General features: G+C 36.7%; 2 protein-coding genes across 2 annotated transcripts in view; one reads left to right on the plus strand and one right to left on the minus strand.

The window, feature by feature from the left end:
* The window catches only part of LOC137394349 (uncharacterized), a 46,137-nt gene extending 35,245 nt beyond the window's left edge, over positions 1–10,892 (minus strand). Inside the window, exon 1 of the mRNA XM_068081063.1 lies at positions 10,820–10,892. Within this exon, the coding sequence (XP_067937164.1) occupies positions 10,820–10,892 (73 nt within the window). The remainder of the gene's footprint in view (positions 1–10,819) is intronic.
* Positions 10,893–13,314: 2,422 nt separating this feature from the next.
* LOC137394350 (uncharacterized) lies at positions 13,315–24,496 on the plus strand. The gene is given in 5 exon segments (XM_068081064.1): positions 13,315–16,809; positions 22,396–22,494; positions 22,805–22,900; positions 23,161–23,298; positions 24,248–24,496. Coding segments are annotated over 5 exon segments (4,077 nt in total).
* The last annotated feature ends 255 nt before the right edge of the window (positions 24,497–24,751 follow it).

A 24,751-nucleotide genomic window follows, 5' to 3' on the forward strand; every position in this document is an offset into this window, starting at 1 on the left:
GCCTGCGACAAATATTAGATATGTTTACTAGGAATCTCATTATCAACCATTATATACATATACTTGAACATGTTTTTAGCTTTAGGAAAATGCATTATAACATAGCATGTCACCATTATAGCAATTTAAAACTTTCCTGAGGTGGAGTGCCGAGAAAATAACCCTGCTAAGTTACTCAGCGTAGACAGTTTAGGCATACTATATTTTATTATTTATTTATATACATGTATTAAGATAAAAGTGTGTGAGCCCTCTGTGTGCCACACTCTTCAGTAAGATTTCCTATAAAAATCTGTGTTGCTTCATATAGATATATAAAGAAACTCATGATCAACCGTTATATACTTAAAAATGTTCTTAGTTTTAGGGAAATGCATTATGACATAGCATGTTACCAATAGTACAACTTATAATTTCCATGAGTTGGCATGCCAAGAAAATACCAAACTAGGTTACTCAGCTTAGACAGTTTAGGTATACTATATTATCTATATATATATGTACCTCTCAAAGTATGTTTTATGTTGTTTGTCGCCTGTTTGCACTCGGACTACAGATATCAAAATCTTGATATTAAAATTCCATGTACTGATGGATTTTAAATCACGATGACTGCATCGACATGTTTCTTATTCGGATGCTCTACCACTAAACTAGAACGCCATAGTCATCAGAAATGTTTTCATTTAACGGAGACACCATGGGAGTGCTAATTATTTTAGCCTTGCATCCACAAGTTACGGTGCTCCTGTTCAGAATTATTTTGGGACCTAAGTATATGCAACATGATGCTTAGTTGTCTTTTTTGTTAGGGCTAATTTGTTTGGCTCCCTGATATCGACAATAATTTATCTCAAACTTAAAATTTGACAATTTGTATACTGATTTTTTACAATAGAACTTCGGTTCTCAAACACTTCAGTTCTCGACCAACTTTGTTGTCGATCAAAAATTTTGATCTTCGATTTTTGAAAGTCTTGGAGCTCAAACATAAATTCTGGTTGGAGCACGCGATTGGTTGCAGTTGGTTGCAGCACCAACTCGGAGCATGCGTATTGAAGTTAGAACAGCTCTAGTGGTAGTATGGAAAAATTCTTTAAAAAATGGAGAAGCAAGTTACACTTCATATATTATTTACAAACCCAGAAGAAACCATCAGGGACGACGTCTCTTCCACCGAAGAAATTTGCTAGAGAGAAATTCCCTCCAGTCGAGTTACCCTTTATTGTTTTGAAGGATAATTCTCCTTTGAAGATGTGAAGTAACCGTGTCATTGCTGTTTATATTTTTGTTCCTACGATTTTTAATGTAACTGATTTGTTGTATTTTTAGCTGTTTCATTATCAATTTCTGCAATTTTTAGTATTGTGTTTTAACCTTTAATGTTTAACTGTTTAAAGAGCCAAACACACAAAATGTTTAATTTTGTTTTCTTTTTTCATCAACAAAAATAGAAAACCATTTATTAAAATTAAACACAATCTATATCTATCCAATTTTATTTATAATATGCAATGAGATTTTTTGTTACCTATATGGTTTCAACCGACACTTTCTTGCTTTGCTTTTGCTACAACCTTTAGCTGCCCTTAACAAAACTTTATCAAAACTAATTTGATACAAGACTAAGCAATGCTGTTCCAATTTTAACATTAAAAAAAACATTGTTGTTGACGTCTGAGACAAGTGGTGCATTTAAAGTAAACAATATTTTGTACTCAAACTGACATATACATGATATATTGACATAATTATATCATGCACTCGGCACATTCTAGAGATGGCTAATAAGGAAGACACATTTTAGCAATAACACTTTGGCAATGGCAATTAGCTGCAGAACTTTGATCATCTTGTTTATTATTGCATGTTTGTTGTCTGTTAACTATCCATGTGTTTTGAGAATGTGCCATCTCTTTCAACTCATTGTTGAGTGAACAGACTGTTCCAAAAATGCCCTAAAAATCTTCGAATGCTTCAAAAGGTTTTTCAGGTTTGCTTGTAACTGTATACATTAATCATTGCAAAGTGCTACAAAAATCTATAATATCCTTTTCACTTTACAATAAATGATTGCTTTTTTTCAGTCACCTTTTAGGAAATATACTTTAAATCAAGTTATAATACTTCATTTTGTAATAAGTTTTCACTTTAGATTTGTCTCCACCACACCCAAAATATTATTTCGCTCAATTGTCGGGCACCCGATTTGTTAAGTTTTGACCATAATATGCTGAAGAGCAAATCTGGGTTCTAGGTGTAATGTCTAGACCTAAAATACCAGCGAACTGAGTCCAAGTCATGCAGGTTAGTCTGTGAGGCAACGCTGAGCCCTTAGTCTGGTGGCCACAGGGCATTATCGTGTCAACAGGTGGCAGAAGATGGGGTCTATGGTAGCTTGACACTTTTAACATGTTTCTAATTTATTAATTATTAATTTAGTTTCTTACCGCTATTTTAGTTGATAGGCTAAGAGTAATTGGCCATTAAATGGTGAGTAGTTTTACCAAAAATAATTTTTTTCTTACGCGGTGTGCAGTCAGTCGAACCAGCTAATCAGAGCCATTTACCAACATTTACGTCATGTTGTAGTACGGGGAGAGGGGGGGAGGGGTATTAAATTACTCCGATATCAATTAGGTTTGTAGTCAGTTTCCTGTCTCGCTGAGCGACCGTCGGCGCTTGTAGTAATGATCGAAAACTTTAATTTACTAATTATACCGATTTCCAAAGCTAGCTGTCATGGATTACATAATTCAATATAATCAACTACCACATTCTAATAGATAAAATGTTGATCAACGCACTAACACGTTCAACACTGCATCTTTATGGCAAGTCTGATTCTACAAGTGAAGCCGGTGCCAGATACAGGTTGTTCTCATCAAGGGCATCTTATGAAAAAAAACCTTCCACCAAGAGGGTTCTCTCCGTCGGCATTTAATGAGGGTCAATTACTAAGCAGCAATACAGCAGTGGGAAATTCAACCATTAATGGTGTCCCCAGATACCACAAACCCTGTCTGGAGTAAAGACGATGATGAGAGTTCTAGGCATTGCTTTCCTGCTGAGAAAAGAGCTATTCCTAGGCAGCTTGTCAAATGGACCAGTTGCTCATGTAAAAAGAGTTTGCACAAGTCTATGCGGCTGTGTGGAGTGCAGTAATTAAATGACTGACAAGATTGAGGATGGTAATCAATTAGAAGGTGATGATGAGCTTTAAAATTATAATTATGTAATAGTTTAATTAGATACTTTGCAATATGCTTTCTAGAATCAACTAACAGTATTTGATGTATCATGATAAACAGACTATGTACTTTGGTAAACATGCTATATAATAATCATACAAAGTACTAAGATACCCATACAAAGACATGGTATTAATTAATCATCCAGAAAGTTGGTTGTCATCGAACATACTGTACCATACATTCCATCTTACTGGTTAAATTCAACATTTCAACCATACATGGTTTCAAAACACTGCATGGTTTTAACATGCTACCAGTACAATAAATCTAAAGCTAAGCAAGAAATTTCGCATATAAATTTCAGTCAAATAAAAAATAAATAACATGTACCAACGGAAAGTACTAAGATAAGCATAATAAATACTTTATGCTTGTCACGTGCTGCCTAGCAATATAATAATTTCATTTAAAAGATTAAGTTTACATTAGATTCGTTGGTTAGTCTGCGTCACAACCAGTGTACCCAATGAGGTATACAGTATAGCCTGTCAATCAGTATAGTTGTACAGGTATCAATGTGAAGAGTATGAAGAGGGTTTTTGGCAGATCAGTGGCTAAAGTGATGGCAAGAAATGTTTGTCATATCGAGTTCCTGGCGGCTGACTACAATGTAAAGAATCGCATTCATTACAGACAATGAGTTCAAAATACAAAATGATCATATAGACATATAAGAGCTGACATACATTTATGGTGCAATAATTATCGATCATAACCTACCCAAAAAACGAACCATTAAAGCATGTAGCAATAAATTTAAAACTTGAAAATAGGAAGAGCTACAATACTGATTTGAACGTGTACGCAATGTGCATAGCCCTACATAAAAATAATAGATGTGCCCCCTTTAGTTTTAACCACAACAATACTTAGTTAACTCATACATCGCATACTTCTATAAGGTAATAATTTATATGTGAGCACTATAATAGTACAATATAATATAATTGATTAAAATACAATAAAATATGTATTAATATATATAATTTCACACAACATAATGCAACATATCAATTTTATAACACAATTCAAATCAGTTCAATACAACATAATACAGCTATTATAATACAATAAACCAGAATTTAGCGTAATAACACAATAATACAGTACTGATAAGTTCTGCATGACACAATATAGTAACTTAAAACTAACCAAACCATCAGTTAAATAACAATCATACAGTTGCATGAACGTGCTACACTTTGTGTTGATATTGGTTTGACGTTTCAAAGAGCAATACAGTCCCCAATTTTGTAATTATGCGAGCTAAGTTTTAATAAAAATCAACAGAGGCATATGCTATATTACAAATAGTCCAGTATTACTGGTTTATTAAAAAAAATACCCAATCTAGGTGTTCTATTTATGAAGCCCCAATAATATAAGTAGCTTATAATGTTATGTAGTGCTACCGTCTTAGCCGAAAAATTAAACAAATTGAATTAAGCTATTGAGGGTATGAAACAGTGAGTGTCTAAAGACACAGCAACAATATCTACGACAGAGAGTAGTTTATTGTATAGTTTGTAACCAATATGTAAAATCTGGATTGAGAAGTTTGACTTGAGAGTTTGATTCATTATGATCAACACCTATCACTTATTGATCCACTGATCACTCACTACAGTAAACAGTGAAGGAAACGCAAAATTTTCAATAAAGCAATGCATTTAATGTTTGATTAATTAATCATAAATATTAAGTAAATGAGTTTGCTATCATCTCACCTTAGTATGTCATTATAGAGAAACTGTAGATTTTACGTTGCTAGAAACTAAAGTTGTTTTACTCTGTATATGATGAATAATAACTCCAAATTATATAACAGCGGCAGGAGACAATTGTGTGGTCAAAAATATTTCTTGCAAATTGATTGTTGCATAATCATTTTAGCAGCAAAGAATACTACTGGTACATTTCTCTTCTGTGTGTATGTTTTTCTTGATACAAAACTTATAGTTGTTTATTTAAGGGTTGACTTGCAACGAAATTCCCATTACAGTTATTTAGTATCAAAAGGTTCACCATGTTTTACTCTGCTGTGTTCTACACGTACATGTAGGCGCAAAATATGTGGAAATGTGATTACAAGTTTTCAAAAGCTTGAAGGTGACCAGTTAATCGCATCCATTACGAAAGCGCCGCAGGCTAGAATCTTTTTATTTTGCTGACATACTCAACCATTAAGGTTATTGTTTTGACAGGTGATATTTCCACGGGAATTGAAAAGCCAACAAAAGAATTGCTATCATCTCACCTTAGTTTTTTTTCAGGGGTTTGAGGTTATTTGCAACTTGAAAAGCTCTTAGTTATTTCGACTCACTAGCAATCTTCCTCAAGCAATCAGTGTGGCATTTACATACGACTAACACTGCGAGTTGCAATCTGACTGCAGTTTCTAACAGGGAACAGCGGAAACAGACTGAGGGCACAAATGTTATCGGTGAAAGCAAGTACACCCCGTATTAAACAAATGCATAGATTTATGTTTACCTAACTGATTGGCTGATTTGGCTAATTGCGCATGGCGCAAGGGAAATCTCATTTATGTATTTCTATCCATCTTTTAATGGCAAATAATCACTGCTTGACAAGAATAATTCCGGTAGGTATAGTAAAAAAGTTATGAGATGCTTTATTTTATCCATTAAACCTAAGATTCGTTATACCCCATTGTCATGCCACCTTGGCAAAAAAATGACACAAAAATGTCCTGTGGCCACCAGACTACCTGTGATATTTCCTTTTTAGAACTAGTCAATCATTTGAGCTAAGCAGGCAAAGTTAACTTTTGACAAATTCTAACAAATGGAGTTGCTTCTACAACAGAGACTTTTAACTGTTTGCTACGCTAAACAACAAATTAGATAAGGTTGGTGGCACATGCTCAACTATTCAATTTTATCTATTAAAACAGAGATAAAACAACAAGACATACTAAAACTGTTGCAAAACATAGCAGGAAAATATAAAATAATATTACTACTACTTTAGAAAAACAACTCTGCCCATAGGCTATGTCACACAAAGAGTTACTTGCGTGAACAGCAAACCGCTCTGGTAGAGAGTCTGGAAGTGTGCAAGTGTAAATATAGATATAAGTGTAAGTGTGTCAGCGAGGGTACGTGTCAGGTTACTAGAGGCAGAAAAATGATAAAACTTCATGCTTTTATAGTAATAGTAAAATGTTATTTGTGTATCTACATGTAGATGGTTAAAATTAGCTGGTAATTCTATTGACTAGCATCTAGTTGATTCAACATGAGTTTTATAACAAAAATGTTAAAAATGTGATAACACAACTTGTTTGTCATGGCCCAAAGCGAAGATTGACGGTGAAAACGGAGAAGTGCAGTTTCTTCTATGCGGGCTCAGCAGAGGTCTTCAGTTCACCTCAGTCTCGGGACCTGATGAAAGGTATTGCCTGTAAATCTCCCACCAAATGTGAGCTTGAGCAACATTTACTTGTATGTAAATGGCTTTGTTGGTTATCCTGGTACCATCAAGTGTAAGTCTAATGATAGTTTGATTGGCCTTTACTGCAAGTATCTTGACGTGCTTCTTCCTCAAAAGCTGGCTACATGGATAACAAGATATCCAGTGCTTTTAACGCCAATATATTTTGCCATAATAAATCAAGTGGATGGTTATCATATGCCTACCAAAGCCATACAGCATTACAACAAGATGTGTATAAATGAGGTTGCTTATAATTTTGTGTTTAGCGCTTTACACTTGTAATTTATACTTACTTTTCCGCTGTATCTTTCGTTCTATAGTAGTTTTAAATCAATTATACAATTAAGTTTATTTTACACCAGCAATGATTTTTACTTCTCTAATATCAGGTTGTATGTATACTGAATACCAGTAGGCCTATACATTCATTAAGTTTTTATTTGTCTCTCCCTTAATGAAGTCTTCCATTCCTGAGATGAGTTTGCTGTTTCCTGCTGTATCAGCCTTCTCATTGGTTCTCTTATTTAATAGCAAGTTTGGTTGGTTACTACTGTTCATGAATCCTATGAATTATTCTAATATCAACAAAATTAAAAAGATACAATATTGTTCCTACTTTGTTTTTAAGACCAGTACAATGGCAGCTTTCAAGGTTTGAAGCTACACTTTTGTTTATACACATTACTGGTTTTTTGTATAGATTAGCTATACCATGTTTATATCCTATTAGTTTATTGATATGTATGTACAGAAAAACCTTTCTACATTTATGTACCGATAAGATTGACTTAAACACAATCACCCATATTTGTAGATTTATGTCATATACAGACATACACTGGGTGCTTACAACTTCCTTGAGTATCAAAACATCTGAGAGGGATTAGTTTTAAACAGTGCTAAAAGTAACACTGATGCTAAAACTGTATTACAGCCAAACTTCAACTTATAAAATTAAATCTTTTATAAAGCCGTTTAGCAGTTATAAGATTTTGTAAGTAGACACAATATTTACCATGGAATCTGTGACATGGCCTCACAAAACTTTGAAGTAAATCTTGTTTACATGATGAAGACCTGTGATAAAACAGCATGTACCAAATATAGGCTAAATTAACATTACTACATTTTGAATATAAAAGTACACATGGAGAATAAATGAACCAATTAATAACATATAAAAACCTAAAACGGTATGTTTGTTCTTTTTACCGTTGGTCATGTAGATGAGGCCATGGTGAGACTACTGGGATTACTAGTAAATGTAATTGTTGTATTGTTTTGAATGTTGTTTTGCTTAGAATACATTTTATACATGAAAGTAGAAAGATTTATTTACACCAACATCAACTGCAAAGTACGTCATTATAGAGAAACTGCAGATTTTACGTTGCTAGAAACTAAAGTTGTTTTACTCTGTATATGATGAATGATAACTCCAAATTGTATAACAGCGGCAGGAGACAATTGTGTGGTCAAAAGTATTTGTTGCAAATTAATTGTTGCATAATCATTTTAGCAGCAAAGAATACTACTGGTACATTTCTCTTCTGTGTGTATGTTTCTTTTGATACAAAACTTATAGTTGTTTATCTTAAGGGTTGACTTGCAACGAATTTCCCATTACAGTTATTTAGTATCAAAAGGTTCACCATGTTTTACTCTGCTGTGTTCTACACGTACATGTAGGTGCAAAATATGTGGAAATGTGATTACAAGTTTTCAAAAGCTCGAAGGTGACCAGTTAATCCCAGCCATCACGAAAGCGCAGCAGGTTGGAATCTTTTTATTTTGCTGACATACTCAACCATTAAGGTTATTGTTTTGACAGGTGATATTTCCACGGGAATTGAAAAGCCAAGAAAAGGATCAATACAAAGCGCACAATGTAGCACTAGTTTATGACAAAAATTTCACGTTTTAGGTATTAATGTGAAAATGTGTAGTTAATTGAATACCACACTGATGCTGTTGCAGTCTAGAGCAAGCTTATTATAACTATTTTCACCATATTTGGTTCTGACTATCTTCAAAACTTTCCCATGATATACAAATATCTTCTCATACCTACTCAATTCATGTATGCTAACCTAGTGCTTTTAAATGTCTGCGGTGTATGTCAGTGGTTATCATCACTGGCCTTAAGCAAGTCCCTGTTATCTGATAAGTCTATATACTCCTAGCCAATTATCCTCTATAACCTGTTATATTTAAATATCAGATAAATGCACTAAGAAACACGTTATCAACCATTGGCTACTGTAACATGTCCTTAGTCTTAGGGCAATGCATTAACTTTACATTACATTTGCATTACATCGCATTACAGTTTAGCAACAATACGTAATATTTGTTATACTACAATTTATTACAATGTATTTATACATGTGATGAATATTAATTATATATTGAAGTCCATTATACTATGATGAACAGCAAAACAGTACAGTGAAATATTAAATGAAGGATTTCTATCTAAGTAGGAATTGCCTTGATACTTTATACTGTCTATAATAACTATGTTTATGTTATTCATAAGGGTTTAGGTTGAATCTACTTTATGAAAACATCAAACTGATTGTACCAATAATCATCAAAACCACATGATCTTGATTGGCTAGTTTTTTAACGATTTTCATTACTTTTTTTACTTTTTCTACTCAATTTATGGACTGTGATCACTTATTTCATAGGCTTGTAACATCCTGCTGTCAATTGCACTAATGCACGGACATAGATTTTATACAAAGAATTATTTTACATGAAACAAGCTTATAACATTGTACTAGCTTATAAAGTTGTACCTAAATACATTAGCATCATTAGTGAACACGTTGTGATTTGAAGTTTTTAAAATTAGTTTCATTTGACGGAAGTTATTAACCAGTCCTCCTAGGGTAAGCATACTTTGGAATAAACACTTTTGATTATCAGTATGCCATTGTCTAAGAATTTCTTTTCATTTTATTTTTTACTCTCTTTTTCACAGTATTCTTGCTGTGTAAAGGACAGCCTTTTATATTGGACTAACCCTTATATTTAACTTAGTTAATTTTGCCTTAACGAAACTAACAATGCTGAGTCAATGCGTGTGAGTGGTGCAGTGAAACTATTTGACTGGGGTGCGTTTTCGCCGTTGCGATGCGTCCGGTCACGGGGCGGTATCGGCCGATAGTTTTAGTGCCGTTTTCTCAGTTAGTCATGCAGAACGGCTTAGGATTACCTACGCTTTTCATCTAGTGCAGATCAGTTGGTCACACCGGTCTCTGTAGTTTGGTTGAGTTAATATACCGTGTATTGGACAACTATACCACTTTATTCTTAAGTACAAGGTATTTACCATTTAATATTTATCCAATTTCTGATTTTGTCGTTTTTCTTTTTAACCAACTTGAATTATTTGCGTATTAATATTTCTTAAAATCTGTTTTCTTTATTAGTTAGAAACCACTACGGCGAGACAACTCATACATGATTATAAACTAACATAAACGTAGCCGTACCAGAACATTAAAGGGCAAAAGGTAATTACTAATCTTCTTTTTTTATAAACGTATTTCTTATCGCATTCTTGCCGATTTTACGTATTTTGCTCTTAACATTACGACTTTTATTTTAGCTTTCACGGTGCATACCAAAAACTGGCACGCATAATAAAATAACCTATTCAACCACAAAGTATTGTGTCTAGTCCTATTGCACCCGTAGACGCACACCCTTAGACATAACCTGATACAGCTACAGTGAAAGCTTACCTATCGAGACTATCAACCAGACCACCCTGTCCAGGAACCGGAGACGCCGTTGGAAACAAGATACGCAGACGTTGCACACCGTTACAGAACGACGGACAGCTAAGTAAAACACATCTACAAACGTTATCTATCTACACTTAAACCTGAACCTTATCTAGTTACTTTATGCAGAATTTTGTTTAATTTTCCTTTAATCCTTTCTCATTCTATTCCTTAGTTTACTCTACAATCAGATTATTTGTAAACAGAGACTGGGTTGACAAATTCTGCTTTGAAAAGTTACTGCTTTACCGATTTATTCAGTTTCGGGGGATTCACAGTAGTTAAAGCCCTGATATCGTCGGCCCTTACTGGTTCCTGCTGGAGGGCGTGTTGTGATTGCGTTGGGGTTCCGACAGCCTGTGTTGTTTTCCTGTGCCCTCATTCCGCGCATGTCATTGTATTGTTAGCCAAACTTGAGTAAACAATAAAGCAGCCTGATAAATCTAGTAAAATTTCCACATACATGTACTATAACTCCGCTGTATTACTCAACCAAGCATGAGTGTACAGGCCTACAGGCGTAGCTTACGTCATATGAAGGAAGATGCATTGAGACCCTTTATCAAAGCTGAGCTATTGGATGCAAACAATGCTGTACTCAACATAAGCACTAAAATACAACAAGCAGCTAACACTGGTGATAGTACTGGTACTGATGTGTCGCTAGAGCCTGAGGAACTGAAAGAGTTTTTGGAGCACACTAAACCATACAATTACACTATGCTGCTGATAGATGAAATTTTTAAGACACTTAAAGGTGTATCACATGATGAGGAAAATGAGCTGAGTGAAGAAATCTCAGAGTTATGTCAAACTATGGCTGAGCTGCATGCTACTGTAGGTACGTTTCGCGACACTATAATTCAATCTTTACAAAACAAATTCTCACAACTGAAATCGAAGGCTTTTAGTACATTCGCTGACTGTCAGAAAGACATAGCTAGCAGCCCTACCCGAACCACAAAGCTGGAGACCTGGATCAGCACCCTAGCGAAAGTGGATCAGGAAATAATCCAAGTATACGAAGATTTACGCAGATGGTCAAATGGAAAGCTGTATGGCAGTACTCAACAGGACATGGACAAGATTAGTCAGAATGTCAGAAGCCTCACTCGAAAAGCAAATCAGCTACTCTTCGCCGCAGAAGAATGTAATGACGAAGGGGCAAACTCTGAAGAAGAGGACAGTGTGGTAGAACAAAAATCCAGTATACACACCACATCATCCGTTCACAATCAATCTGTTAAGTCAGCTGTTTCCAAAACACGAGCTTTGGTTGAGGCAATGAAAAGGGAAACTAGCAGTAAAGAAACAGACCTTCTAAGCTGCTCTAGTCAAGACACGCATGGAGGTATAGCACTAGCCAAGGAGTTCGCACAGGCGATTGCTACAAGTTTTGCGCAGAGCATGGAGCTGCAAAGAGTACCAGTACCCAGCCTGTACGTGTTCAATGGAGATCATCTGGAGTATGCTGACTGGGAGATGGCATTCTCAGCAGTAGTCGACAAAAGTGGAATATCTGAAGAGGAAAAGATGAGACATCTACAGAGAAGCGTAGCAGGTCCAGCTAGAAAAACGATACAGTGCTACTTCAGATTGAAGTCACCTAATGCTACCAAACAAGCCCGACAGGCTTTGAGAGAGAAGTTTGGCGATGACTTCAAGATATGCGATGCCTACAAGAAAGAATTGGACAGCTGGCCAAAGATTGGTGGTAAAGACCAAAATGCACTCACCGACTATTCAGAATTTCTGCATCAGTGTCTAATTACCATGGATGACGTTCCAGCTTTGTGCTCACTAAATGATTGGAGTGAGATACGAAAGGTAGTCGATAAGCTACCAGACTGGCTAGTCAATCAATGGAAGAGAAAAGTCACGTCATACAAATGCAAACACAAAATATATCCAAAGCTGAAAGACCTGACAGAATTTCTACAAGATGAAGTAGAGGTTAATGGGACAGAGGTGACAACAGAAGGTCGTGGTGCTACTGCAATGGTGAAGCCAGCTATAAACAACAAACCCAAAAAGTCAGCTACACTAACTGTCAAGTCAACAGAGAAGACACTTACCGAGAAGAAAACTTCAAGTCGGCCTTCCCATAAATTTTGTTACAACTGTGAAATGACCAATCATATGAGTGTTGACTGTGGCCATCTACGCAGGAAGCCTCACGCAGAGGTGATAAAACTGATCAAAGAGAAGCAGCTATGCTTTGGTTGTCTGCGGCCTGGTCATTCGTACAAAATGTGTCAAAATAGAGCGCAGTGTACCAAATGCTCCAGACGCCACCCTGACTGCCTACATACCGAGGAGAAACCTGAAGAAAAGAAGAAAGAAAATATTGAAACTGTTCAAGCCTGCGGCAAAGTACAGAGCACAACAGACGGATTTACATCAGCAATGATTGTACCTGTTTGGGTGTCACACAAGAATAAACCTCATCAGGAACTACTTACCTATGCCATGCTCGATACCCAGAGCAGCTCTACCTTCATGTTAGACAACCTGTTTGACAAGCTCAAATGCCCAGCAACTAAAACAAACCTGACAATCACTACCCTCACTTCCAAGAAAGAAACAACAGAAAGTCTGAAGATCAGTAACCTTCAAGTAAGAGGATACAGGCAGTCTAAGAAACTGAACCTTCCACCGACATACACAAGACAGTTTATTCCATTTGACAAAGATCATGTTCCTACAAGAAGCAAAACTACTTTTGGCCTCATCTTCAACAAGTGGAGAATGAGCTAGAAGAACTCTTTGAGTGTGATGCTGGTCTGCTGATAGGATATGATTGCATGAGTGCATTAGCCCCAATAGAGACCATCAGAGCAGAGGGTAATGTTCCTTACGCTGTCAAGACTGAATTGGGATGGAGCATCGTGGGCACAGTAGACCAGAGAGAAAGTGCAGATAGATTAGGAATCAGCCACAGAGTAATCATGAAAGAGTCAGAGGCTGGAAATCAGCTAGCTTTTGAATGCAAAACAACGATAAAGGAAAAGAATTTTTCAAACGAGATTACAAAAATCATGCAGACAGATTTCACAGACATTAAAGACCATAGCAAAGCAATCTCTATGGAAGATAGATCATTTCTGCAACAACTGAGCAAGAACATCCACCAGGATTCTGAGGACTTTGTCACCATGCCACTGCCGTTTCGTGAGAGACCTACCAATCTACCAGACAACCAAAAGATGGCCGAGAAACGACTCCATCTACTAGGAAAAAAACTCCAAAGCGAACCTATGTTCAGACAGCAATACACAGAGTTTATGACCAACTTACTGGATCAGGGTCATGCAGAAGAGGTCACTACACCTGGAAAGAAAGGAGAGTGTTGGTTTTTACCACACTTCGCAGTTTTTCACTCAAAGAAACCTGACAAGATCAGAGTAGTATTTGATGGCAGTGCGAAGTTCAGACAACAGTCCATCAACGACCACTTACTGCAAGGTCCCGATCTCCTGAATGGATTATTAGGAGTGCTTCTAAGATTCAGAGCAAAGAAAATTGCCATCATGTGTGACATCGAGAAAATGTTTCATCAGTTTCGGGTGGCGGAGCATGACAGAGACTACTTCAGATTCCTGTGGTGGGATGACAAAATGGAGACAGTCAAGGTATACAGAATGGTTGTGCACCTTTTCGGCGCTACATCTTCACCTGGTTGCGCCACATTCGGATTGAGATATCTGGCACAGAAACACCAGAGCACACATCCGAAAGCTGCAGACTTCATTCAACAATCTCTATATGTAGATGACGGATTGATATCAGTCAGTAGTGAGCAAGAAGCAAAGGAGCTTATAGAGTCAGCTAGAGATCTCTGCAAGAAAGGCAACATCAGACTACACAAATTTGTAACAAACTCATCAGAGGTGCTGGAAACTGTTCCCCCTTCAGAAAGATCACAGAACCTGCAGGAAGCCACTATAACCACGACTACTCCAACACAACCAGAGAGAGCATTAAGAGTACTCTGGTGTGTAGAAACGGACACCTTTCGTTTTACCATGCCGGTCTCTAAGGAGATGCAAACTAGACGAGAAATACTATCCCTGATAGCTTCAATATATGATCCGCTAGGGTTCCTAGCACCTTTCATAATTACGGGAAAACAAATACTACAGGAGCTGTGTAGACGCAAAGCAGATTGGGAAAGTAAACTACCATCTGACCTGACACCAATGTGGCACAAGTGGACAAGAGGACTACGAGATCTTTCAGAACTACGTATAGTAAGATCTAACATGATAGAGGAAGATGCTGCTAAAAATGAAATACACTGCTTTTCGGATGCAAGCACCACTGGCTATGGTGCATGTGCCTACCTCAGACAAATAACCAAAGAAGGAGAAGTGAAGTGTAGTTACCTGCTTGGAAAAGCAAGAGTGGCACCCCTCAAGATGATCACGATTCCGCGCATGGAACTTCAAGCTGCTGTTGTTGCCACGCAACTAGTGAGCGTACTTGAGAGGGAGCTGAAAGACTTGCTGCCGGCCAACACTGCTACACACTACTGGTGTGATTCTATGATTGTACTAAACTACATTTCAAATGATGCTAAGAAATTCAAAGTCTATGTAGCAAATCGTATCCAGCAAATTCGAGACGTGTCAACACCAACACAATGGCACCACATAGCATCTGGAAATAACCCTGCTGACCACGCATCCAGGGGTTCTGAAGTGAAAGACATAATTCGACATTGGATTAATCCACCAAGTTTCCTTCAGCAGTCAGACATCAAAATACCCACAACGAAGCTGGAAAAAACAACGGATAAGCTCCCTGAAGCACGTTGCCTCTCTACTTCTGTAAAAGAAATACCTGGATTTTTAGGGATGATGGAGCGGTACTCTAAATGGGAAACGCTAGTCAACACCTTCGCGGTGTTCATCAGGGTTGCCATACATAAGAAAAAACAAAAACTAACACCCCTACAACTGAGAAAAAAAGCTATCAGGCTAATCATCAAAACAGCCCAAAGTCGACTAGAGAACAGACATCTCAAACAGTTAGACCCGTACACAGATGACGATGGTATCATACGCATAGGAGGGAGGCTAAAATACTCTACCACTCTCACCATCGACTTGAAGCACCCAGCAATTCTGCCAAAGACATGCCACATCACAAACTTGATCGTACAGTACTGTCATCGACTAACTGGTCACTCTGGAAGAGGACTGACAACTGCTACAATACGACAGAACGGATATTGGATCACAGGACTATCTACCGCAGTGTCTACGGTAATACACAATTGCGTAATATGCAAAAAACTAAGAGGAAATACGGAAACTCAAAAAATGGCGGACCTACCAGCCGTACGATTGGAACCAGCCACACCATTCCACTACTCCGGAATGGATTGTTTTGGGCCGTTTCACGCCAAAGATGGACGCCGTGAAGTTAAACGCTACGGACTGATGTTCACATGCCTAACATCTCGAGCAGTCCACATAGAAATGCTAGACGATTTGACCACGGATGCGTTTCTGAACTCACTCAGATGCCTAATAGCCATGCGAGGCAATGTGAAGTCACTCTATTCAGACCAAGGCACTAATTTCAGAGGTGCACAGACAGAACTGAAAAAAAACCTGGCTGAAATAAATGAAGAACTGCACATAAAACTTGCAGAAAAGTTTGAATGTGAATTTCTTTTTAACACCCCATCGTTGAGCCACATGGGAGGCGTTTGGGAAAGACAGATTAGAACAGCGAGACAGGCTCTGGAAGGACTAATCCAAGAAAGACACGCACAGCTCACTAGTTCTTCTCTCCGAACACTCTTCTACGAGGCTACCAACATTATAAACAGCAGACCGCTCACAGTGGAAGATCTAAATGACCCCAACAGCCATCCTCTCACACCAAACCACCTGCTGCACTTCAAATCAGATGTTTGCCTACCACCACCAGGGGACTTCAAAGACGCAGATGCCTACTCCAGAAAACAGTGGCGAAGAATACAACATTTGGCCAACGTCTTCTGGAAGAAATGGAGACTGGGATATCTGCAAACCTTGCAGCATAGACAGAAGTGGACCGATGAGAAAGAGTCGCTAAAAGTCGGCGACATAGTTTTTGTGATGGATGCTAACCCACTACGAAACCAGTGGAAGCTGGCTAAAGTAACAGAGATGATCGAAAGCCATGATGGAAGAGCTAGAAGAGCGAAGTTAACACTAGGCAACACTCAATTAGACCAACAAGGTAGAGCCATCAAACAAGCTACGGAGATAGAAAGACCGCTGAACAAGCTGATCATTCTGACTCGAGTTTGAAATCGTTCCTTCCAGGAAAGATTTCCGGGGGGAGTGTAAAGGACAGCCTTTTATATTGGACTAACCCTTATATTTAACTTAGTTAATTTTGCCTTAACGAAACTAACAATGCTGAGTCAATGCGTGTGAGTGGTGCAGTGAAACTATTTGGCTGGGGTGCGTTTTCGCCGTTGCGATGCGTCCGGTCACGGGGCGGTATCGGCCGATAGTTTTAGTGCCGTTTTCTCAGTTAGTCATGCAGAACGGCTTAGGATTACCTACGCTTTTCATCTAGTGCAGATCAGTTGGTCACACAGGTCTCTGTAGTTTGGTTGAGTTAATATACCGTGTATTGGACAACTATACCACTCTATTCTTAAGTACAAGGTATTTACCATTTAATATTTATCCAATTTCTGATTTTGTCGTTTTTCTTTTTAACCAACTTGAATTATTTGCGAATTAATATTTCTTAAAATCTGTTTTCTTTATTAGTTAGAAACCACTACGGCGAGACAACTCATACATGATTATAAACTAACATAAACGTAGCCGTACCAGATCATTAAAGGGCAAAAGGTAATTACTAATCTTCTTTTTTTATAAACGTATTTCTTATCGCATTCTTGCCGATTTTACGTATTATGCTCTTAACATTACAACTTTTATTTTAGCTTTCACGGTGCATACCAAGAACTGGCACGCATAATAAAATAACCTATTCAACCACAAAGTATTGTGTCTAGTCCTATTGCACCCGTAGACGCACACCCTTAGACATAACCTGGTACAGCTACATGCTGTATTATATTATTACAGCTTTTGTTGAAAATCCATAAATCAGTGTTTTTTAAATTTGTCATAAAGAAGTACTGCCTTTACTAGCTATTGATTATCTTTTCTTTTTGTTTCATAGGCTATGTTAGTCTATAGTTGCATCTATTTTAAAGGAGGTGCAACATATGCTGCTGCAAATAGACTTTTCCCAAAGAGAAGTAGACCAACTGCGAAAATAATTACACAGAGTCGAGGCAACCATGCTTGAAACTGAACACTCTGTTCTGTGCGATTTTCCAACTTTCTACAAAAAAGAGAGTTAATCAAGTTTAGAGTCAAAGATTGCTAAATCGTAATGACATATTTACACATGTTTTAGTAAGTAGAAGTATAACTATATATATATACGGTATGTAACTGTATATACTAGAAGTATAACATGGGTTTCTCTTGTCAAACATGTTCATACTCTTACATTGATGGTTTACTGTAAAAATCATATTCATCTGGTCGCTCCTGTGGTACAAGTACAGGATATGAAGGTGCCTTTGCAGCCATAAAGCCATCAATAGGTTTTGCAGTTATTGAACTTCTGTAAGCCCTACATACCTCAACTTTTTTCCTATTTTTTCTAGAATTTATAAGATTTCTAGTTGAATACATGGCATTATGCAGATAATAAAAAAGCTTTTGTACAACAAATTTTTATTTGTTTAATATACCAAACTTATCGTTCTAAATTTTAAATGAAAGCATTTATCTTTAATTTTTGTCATTTCATAGTTATAGCAATTAAAATCTGGCAATAAAAAATCCCCCCTGGTACTGAGATCCTACTTGGAATCTAAAATGAATTCTGCATATACTCCATACATTCCGAGCTTTCATTGCTTCATGCTAAATATTTCAGCAAGCATTTTGCTAAAAATATTGGCCGGAAAAAAATGCTTAAAATCACATGGGCAGCCAAACTGGTGCAATCAGTATAAAGTGTTAACAGGCGCAGCAGCCGCTATAATATAGATGACACAGGAATAAACACAGAACAAAGAAATAACACAGTACAGATGAATAAACAAACACCTTCATTCGAAAGTTAGAACCATAGATGTTGTATATGTTCATTAAACGTAGATTTTCTAAGCAAAGACTTTTTTATAACCCGTGCAACTCCAGGCCTTCATCTAGTCTATATCTATTATATAAACGGAAAAAATTCTGTCTTTATACTTGTATGTGCGTGCGCATGTGTGTTCGGGGTGTCCAATGTGCGGTATGTGGAGTGTGGTGTGTAGTGTGTAGGTGTGATGTGTGGTGTGTGTGTGTGTGTGCGTGCGTGTGCGTGCGTGCGTGCGTGCGTGCGTGTGTGTGTGTGTATAAAAAGGTTACTTTTCCAGCAGAAGCTAGGCATCGAAAAATTTGAATTTGACCGTTCTGGTCCCTCTCGATACTGATACAAATATAAATTGAAATATCAGACGGTCTTTATCTGACCAAACGAAGAGAGAGTTTAGAGACTATTCCTACTCGAGATAATACAATTGTCTGTGTGAAAAGTATTAGCCTTTACTGAATTAACAGTTGAACCTTAGGGAAAATCAAATAAGAAGTTCACGAAATTACGAAAAAGCGTAATGCATGTTTCATAGAGTTATAAGGGTTCATAGAGTTAATTAACACATCATTTTCTATGTAAAGTTTGGAAAAGGTTTTGTACAGTATATAGTGAGAGCTATAGATTGTAAGAGCATTTGTAGACTCACATTTAGACAATTTGATCACCAACATGTAGTTGCATTCTTTGGGAGTTTATATCTAGCTGGGTGCAAGATTTTAACTTTAAGATTTTAATAGCTATAGCCGGACATATCAAAGGACATACAGACGGACATACAAACTTTAGGATTTATATATATAGATTGTTTCATCCATTGTACTCCGATTCATAATCGTAAAATATTGTATTTCATTGTGACAGTGAGCACTTCTTTACAATATTTTACAAACTTTTTATTTTAAATTTTTTATCCGCCATAACAAGAGCCAGTCAAATCTCCCTGTATTTTCTGAGATATTCAGGCTGATAGATTTTTGTTATAAAGGTGTCATTTTACCTATGCATATAGACTTCAGTTAGGATTGTTTAGAAGAAACTCCAATATGTTTTGTTACAAGAAAAACATTCATTCGTAAAATTACTTGGCCAGACTATGCATTTTTTTGTCAAAGTTAGCTTCTCCTGGAATCTTGCACAGCTATTTATAGTCTGTGTTCTGTGAACTTGTTTGTCAACTGTAAGCAATGATGTTATCATCACTCTTCATGAATACATGCTGTTAAAAAAAGCTAAGGTTAGGCTAGTTAAAAAAACTGCTCGCTTGTCTTATTCTATAGGAAAGAACCGAGGTATTTAGGGAGTGTGAAAGCTTTCATGACAAGTAACTCGGACAAGATGTTCAGGGATGGACGGGTAATTAAATAGTTACCCATGCATCACTGGCACTGGTAATGCTTTTGAGTAAGTTCTTGTAGTAACTTACTATAATAAGATCCATGTTATGTGTCTGAAACAAGCTTGTGATGTTACTTTATGCTAAAGGATCAATCACGCGAGCATGAACTTAAAGCCTGCTAGTATTTTCGAAAGCACTGCACAAGTATGTGCACTATTATTACATAATATTGCCAAGACAACGTAGTGTAGTGGTTAGCTCGCCTCTGTGCAAGCCTGAAGCTTCTAAATTCAAATCCAGAGCAAAGCAGATTCTTCATTCCTAAAACTTTATCCCTATCATTGGGCATGAATAACAGATCAGCAGACAAATGACACACATTGAGATTTATATAGACTAACTGAATGCCTGGCATTAGAGGAGTAATACAATATAAATGTTAGGCGTTGGGCAGGGAATCAAACAACAATCGCTTGAATATACAAAAAGGTTGTAGCTGCGAGTTTGCTTAGTGTCAGAGATTGTTTTACCACAACGTTTGACTTCGTGTAAACTCAAACCTAGCGAAAAGATTTTCCAAATCTTTTCTATCTATTTTCATTGTTTGTGGCGGTTAATGTGTTGGATCAACTTATTGGGCATAAATTTACTTTTTTAGCAGAGATTTGTTTGTTAGAACATACACTGTTGTAATATTGCACCAAATTTTCCTCATCCTCAATGAAATAACTGAGCAGGTAATGTTATTCCTCGTGGTTTACTAAGCTATATAGCTTTAAATAAATATTTCAATGTCATGTTTATTTAAACTTAACTATGTAAAAAGATGAAAACACAATGCACCAAGTCGCAAAACAAACTTTTAAAACTCAGCAACCGGATTTATGTGGTAAATATTAGTACGGTATGCTGGATATAAAATTATTTTTTAGTTAGAACCCTAGTGAACTCTTTAGTTTCTTCTCCAGTTACTTCTCTATCCACACACACACAAACAAACATTACCTATTTTACCTGTGACATAAAGTCACATAAATTATGTTTACTTGATTAAGTTATTTATGCACACTTGAGATAAACAGTTTTTAGTCAGACTAATAAATAAATTTGTAAACAGCAAACACTAAAAACTAAAGATTAGAACACAGGACATTCAAAAACAAGACATATCAAGTTCCTCGTAATGTTTAAATTTGTTTTTTTCCTGCTGCTACTCTACTGTGGGTTTATATCATTGTTTTATTTTCTTTGTAATGTCATTAACACACTCTATTCAGTAACCAGAAAAGCAGAGACAAAGGTTCTTACTCAACAAGAAACCCAGCAAAATAGTATGTCTATGATGTCAGACCAGTAAGAGCTTACATCAAATGTCCAACGATGTCAGAGCTTATGCTGTAAAGTAGAACTGCATCAATTTGCAGCAGCACTTATACTAGACTTCATGTATCACGATACGACCTTGAATATATTGCCTTTTCAGAGATGACCGGAGTAGCCTATACAGTTGGATAAGACATTTCAGTTTTATGGTTTCTTTGCCTTATGATGTGGAACACAATACATTTTTGTTCCCTACAACAATTTTTCCACTTTGTAAATAAAATGATTGTCTCTCGAGATTCAATTTTGGTACTCTGCGTGTTGAATATGTCGGAAAAACCAAGATGCTGATATGCTAATTGTCAATATTTGTTCAAAAATGCCTGAAAGAGGTACGATGCTTGTTTTCTCTTTCAGTTCAGCATTATTCATGTTTCTTGAAGAACTACGATCATAACCACAATCATAAAAAGATCATAAACATTAAATACACTAAAGTTACTGCGGGTAATTGTAGTTACTCAGGTTAATATACTATTTTGTTACTAGGTTTTAATATGTATTAAGTACATATATATATATTGCTTATACATGTACCAAAGAGCGTTTGCTCCTGGTTACTATTTTACACATGTTACTTTATGTATATATATATAATTATATTTACATGTATATATAATAATACATATACATTTGTACATTGATATGTATGTATATACATGTGCAAGTATATATTTATATTGTAAGCATTTTCAGCCCAGTCAGAACAAATTTAAGCCACTGAAACTGCTCAAGAGAATACTTTGAGTAATTGTCCCTGTAAACGTTTGCATAATTTATAGAATTTATCAATTGTTGACAACTCTAATAATACAATCTGAATTTGGCTAGACTTACTGTAGTGTATGAGCCTAAAGCCAAACCCAAGTATTATCTGCTACCCAAAGAAACCTTCTGTCATTTTGTTATTTTTACAATGATTGACTGCCATAGCTGTTACATTTAGTCAAATATCTACTATATTGTAGTAGTAAGTTTCTACTTGCAGAGGCTAGTGAAAATGGCGTGTGATGATGCAAGAGTAGTGATAAATGTCGTAAGTGTACACAATGATAAACTGATCATCATTGACTGCATCAAATGGTTAGTACATCATGGTCACTAATTTTCAATATTTATTTATTTCTTTTTGTTACCTTTTTTCTTGAAACTAGTCAAACTGTTAAATATCTTGACTTCTACTTCTTTAAATAAAATATGCTTTTGATAAAGAACATATGTATTCGTTTAAATTTCTTAGTGAGTGTATTTACTATGAGCAGTAGGTTGACCTTGAAGTTGTCTTCTAATTGCTAGATAATGACTCACTAAATTACTTACCTGTACGGACTTACCCCTGCCTATGCAAAAAGTAACTGCATAATACCTGTAGACAGTAATGCCGATTGTTCACAGAGCGTGGTTAACTGCAAAACCAAATTGGAAAAGATTTTATACTGAGCTCCTTTCCTTATGAAAAGGATAAAATGAAGGCTTTGAGGATATTGGCTACAGTAAGAAATACTTTTGAATCATCATTAGTTTTACATGCTCTACCAAATTCAGGCTGTTGACTGAGTCTACAGTTAACTGGCTGCAACTAAAAATAGCTACAATAAGGTGGTAAAATAAACCCAGCGATTTCCATTACTAATCGCTATTTTGCCTGTAGAAGTACATGGTGCATGGTGCTTGGGCTATTATAGGGTATATGTTAATGTAGTGTAAATTTCTTGTTTAGGCTTTCTTGTGCAAATTTATTTGTTTCATACAGGCGCGCTATGTCGTTCATGATGTCATGGCCGCTGGGGGTCATTAAGGATATGTTGCAGTTGGAAGAGTATTCACCCGATTTCGACCATTGGAAGCTTACCTGTTCGGACCAATTCCTGAACAATTGCAGAGAGTTGCAGTAAGCACCCCTAGTTTAATGTTGAGAAAAGGTAGAACCATGGTCATACATATCTACAAGCTTGGCAGTAGCCATACATTTTATTTGATGGTTTAGTAGCAATGTTTTGAAGCATTGATATTATATACTAGTACCCTTAACAGTCCTGCACAACATGAGAGATTGTCATGAGTAATCATTATGTACATAAGAATTCCATAATGTGGTGAGAGTGCTGGGTAGTGTAGCGGCTAATGCTGGTCTTTAAAACAAAGGGTGTGAGTTCAATTCATATGTGAGATGACTTATTTCGCTAACGCTGTTACCATTGCTTCAGATGAGCGAACAAACAGTCACAGCTTTTATTATAGTAAAGACTATGAAACAGCTAATGAAAAGTGCCTGGTAATGTAGTTGCCTGCTACTTGCCATTAGCCTGACACATTGCCAATGGCTAGTTTGAGTAAGCAAGAACTTTGAGTACTTGCTAATAAGAGCCAAGAGAGCAAGCATAAAATCACTTTGCGTCGCACAGAGTGGTATTCGTATTTTCACTCAAATAGTGGCATAGTGTATATCGCCCAATGAATCCATCAATAATTGGTAAGATTTTTAATGAATGAACAGGAGGTTTCGAGATCAAATCTTTTGCGATACGGATTCTTCATTCCAATATTTTAATAGCTATAGCTGGATAAACGGAAGTGCACTTAATGCACGTGCACGCACACACACACACAAGCTTTGAGATTTTCATATGTAGACTATAATATAGTCTACATATTACACACGGTACAACTCCTGGCTGGGCGGTCTTCGGTATCTTAATTTTAACATGTCCCTAAAAATACGTATATTATATGTATTTTTAGGGACATGTTAAAATTAAGATACCGAAGATACCTGGGCGGTCTTCGGCATCTTAATTTTAACATGTCTCTAAAAATACATATATTATATGTATTTTTAGGGACATGTTAATATTAAGATACCGAAGACCGCCCAGCCAGGAGTTGTACCATCGGTGTACACCGCACATCCTTTCTATGCTTATCCCAAAGTTAAGACCTACGCTGAGGTCAGAAATTACCTGGAGACAGAGGGTTATCCACAGGAGACAGAGCCTGAGCCAGCATATCGTGCAGGTGCTCCTTCATTGAGCACTACAAACAGTGGTGCCCCAGCACCTATGAACTGGCCCAGCCTACATATGAGATAGATTTATTCCTAGAGTGCTTGTAGCTAAATACTCCTTCCATTTTTCTGTGTAAATTAACCCGATAGCATGAAGTAATTCACTGCTGCCTACATATTTTGTTAGAGAGCCAAGCTTTCACCGAGATGTCAGCATGGGACAGAGAGAACCAAATGCTATGCAGTTATTCACTTGAGGCACATCTATATTACAACCTGACATGACCTACTAACCACCTGCTGACACCTGCCTAAATGCGTTTTGTTACCATTTTATACC

This window comes from Watersipora subatra, chromosome 4, assembly GCF_963576615.1.
Source record: "Watersipora subatra chromosome 4, tzWatSuba1.1, whole genome shotgun sequence".
NCBI lineage: Eukaryota > Metazoa > Bryozoa > Gymnolaemata > Cheilostomatida > Watersiporidae > Watersipora > Watersipora subatra.